General features: G+C 59.8%; 1 protein-coding gene across 1 annotated transcript in view; it reads right to left on the minus strand.

Moving 5' to 3' along the window:
* Positions 1–1,071, minus strand: part of LOC103913902 (ras-related protein Rab-11A-like) — a 4,187-nt gene extending 3,116 nt beyond the window's left edge. The window contains exon 1 of the mRNA XM_009320483.1: positions 989–1,071. Within this exon, the coding sequence (XP_009318758.1) occupies positions 989–1,071 (83 nt within the window). The remainder of the gene's footprint in view (positions 1–988) is intronic.
* Between the last annotated feature and the right edge of the window lie 358 nt (positions 1,072–1,429).

The raw sequence follows: 1,429 nt of genomic DNA on the forward strand, positions 1-1,429 counted from the left end.
AGCTTGAAGGGCAAGAGGGACTCGAGCAGCATCCTCCACCCCAGGAACAACAGCATTTGACACACTCAGTCCTTGCTGCCTCTGAATATGCAGCATGAGCTGTTTGAAGCAGAGAGCATGCATCCTGTGAGCACCGGTGAAACACCCTTGACACATCACGTCCCATCCTGGAGGTGGGGATGGAAACAGCCTGGAGCTCCACACAGGGGCCCTGAGGAAGGGTCCAAGGAGCAGCCATGCCCAGGGCCATTTCTCATCTATCCCAAGCCCCTCCAGCAGCATCGAGGGCCTTCCCGTGAGCACAGCTGGAATTTGCATCATGCTTTGCAACAGGAGAAGGCAGCTGATGCTCCCATCTCAGTGGAAATCGGGATAATGCTGCTTCGAGTGGTGACCATCTCCCATTTCTCAGGGGGAGAAGCTGGTCTCAGCAGAGCCATCTAAACCCAGAGAGCGGTGGCCCAGCTCCATGCCCCTAAACATTGCATCTCCCTTGGACTTTGCTCCTACTTCAGGAGGGATGAGCAGACCTAGCATTCAAAACCGAGTTCTCGTATTTTTTTTAAGGACTCCGGAGATCACCATGAGACTGAGGAAGGGAATGCAGAGCCTAGTGCCAAGCTGCTCTCAGCCCTGGCTCTTGTAGGATCACAGGGAAGGGATGGGCACCAGAGGAGGACGACGCACCGGGGCCATCTCAGAGCTGCGCTGCTGGCACAACGCTGGGTGAGAATCAAAGGACAAACCAGCCGGAGGAGCTCCTGCCCAGGAACCTCGCGCCGAGGCATGACCCAGCTCCAGCTGCATCAGATTTTCCCCCTCGCCAGGTCCCAGAATAACTTCAGAGAGGAGGATTTTCCTGGGCAGGGGCCAGGGGAGGTGTGCGAGGAGCCAGGGGCTACCATGTTGGTGGCTGGAATTACTTGGGGCCTTTCGGGCAGGGCTGCACAGGGAGGCTGACTCACGGCCGGCCGCCGGGTGATCTCACTCCCTGGCTTTTATTGCTCGGGAGGTTGTGACGTTGCCAAGCTGTCCCCTCGCTTCCCCCAGCACCCACTCCAGCCACGGCATGGTGACTGGTGCAAGGGGAGAGCTGCTAATGGCACGGAAACCCAGCATGCGCAGGGGATGGCGGCTCAGATGGGGATGCTGGGCTCCTACAGCCAGGAAAACCAATGTTGCACCTCCAAGGGCCCAGCCCCGTCCTCCCCTTGCACACCGGAGAGGTCACACCATGACCAGCACCAGGAAGGACAACCCCGGAGCCCTGGATCCTTTCCCTTAACTGCAGCCAGGCAAGCAGCACAGCCCTTCCTCTTGGGATTGCCCACTCAGCCCCCAGGACTGCTCCTCCCAGCCCAGCCGCACAGAGGAGAGCGCCCAAACCCGCCCAGAAGGGCTCAGGGGCCGGCACAGCACCCGCAGCGCC

The sequence above is a fragment of the Pygoscelis adeliae genome, unplaced genomic scaffold, assembly GCF_000699105.1.
Source record: "Pygoscelis adeliae isolate BGI_AS28 unplaced genomic scaffold, ASM69910v1 Scaffold153, whole genome shotgun sequence".
Classification (NCBI taxonomy): Eukaryota; Metazoa; Chordata; class Aves; order Sphenisciformes; family Spheniscidae; genus Pygoscelis; species Pygoscelis adeliae.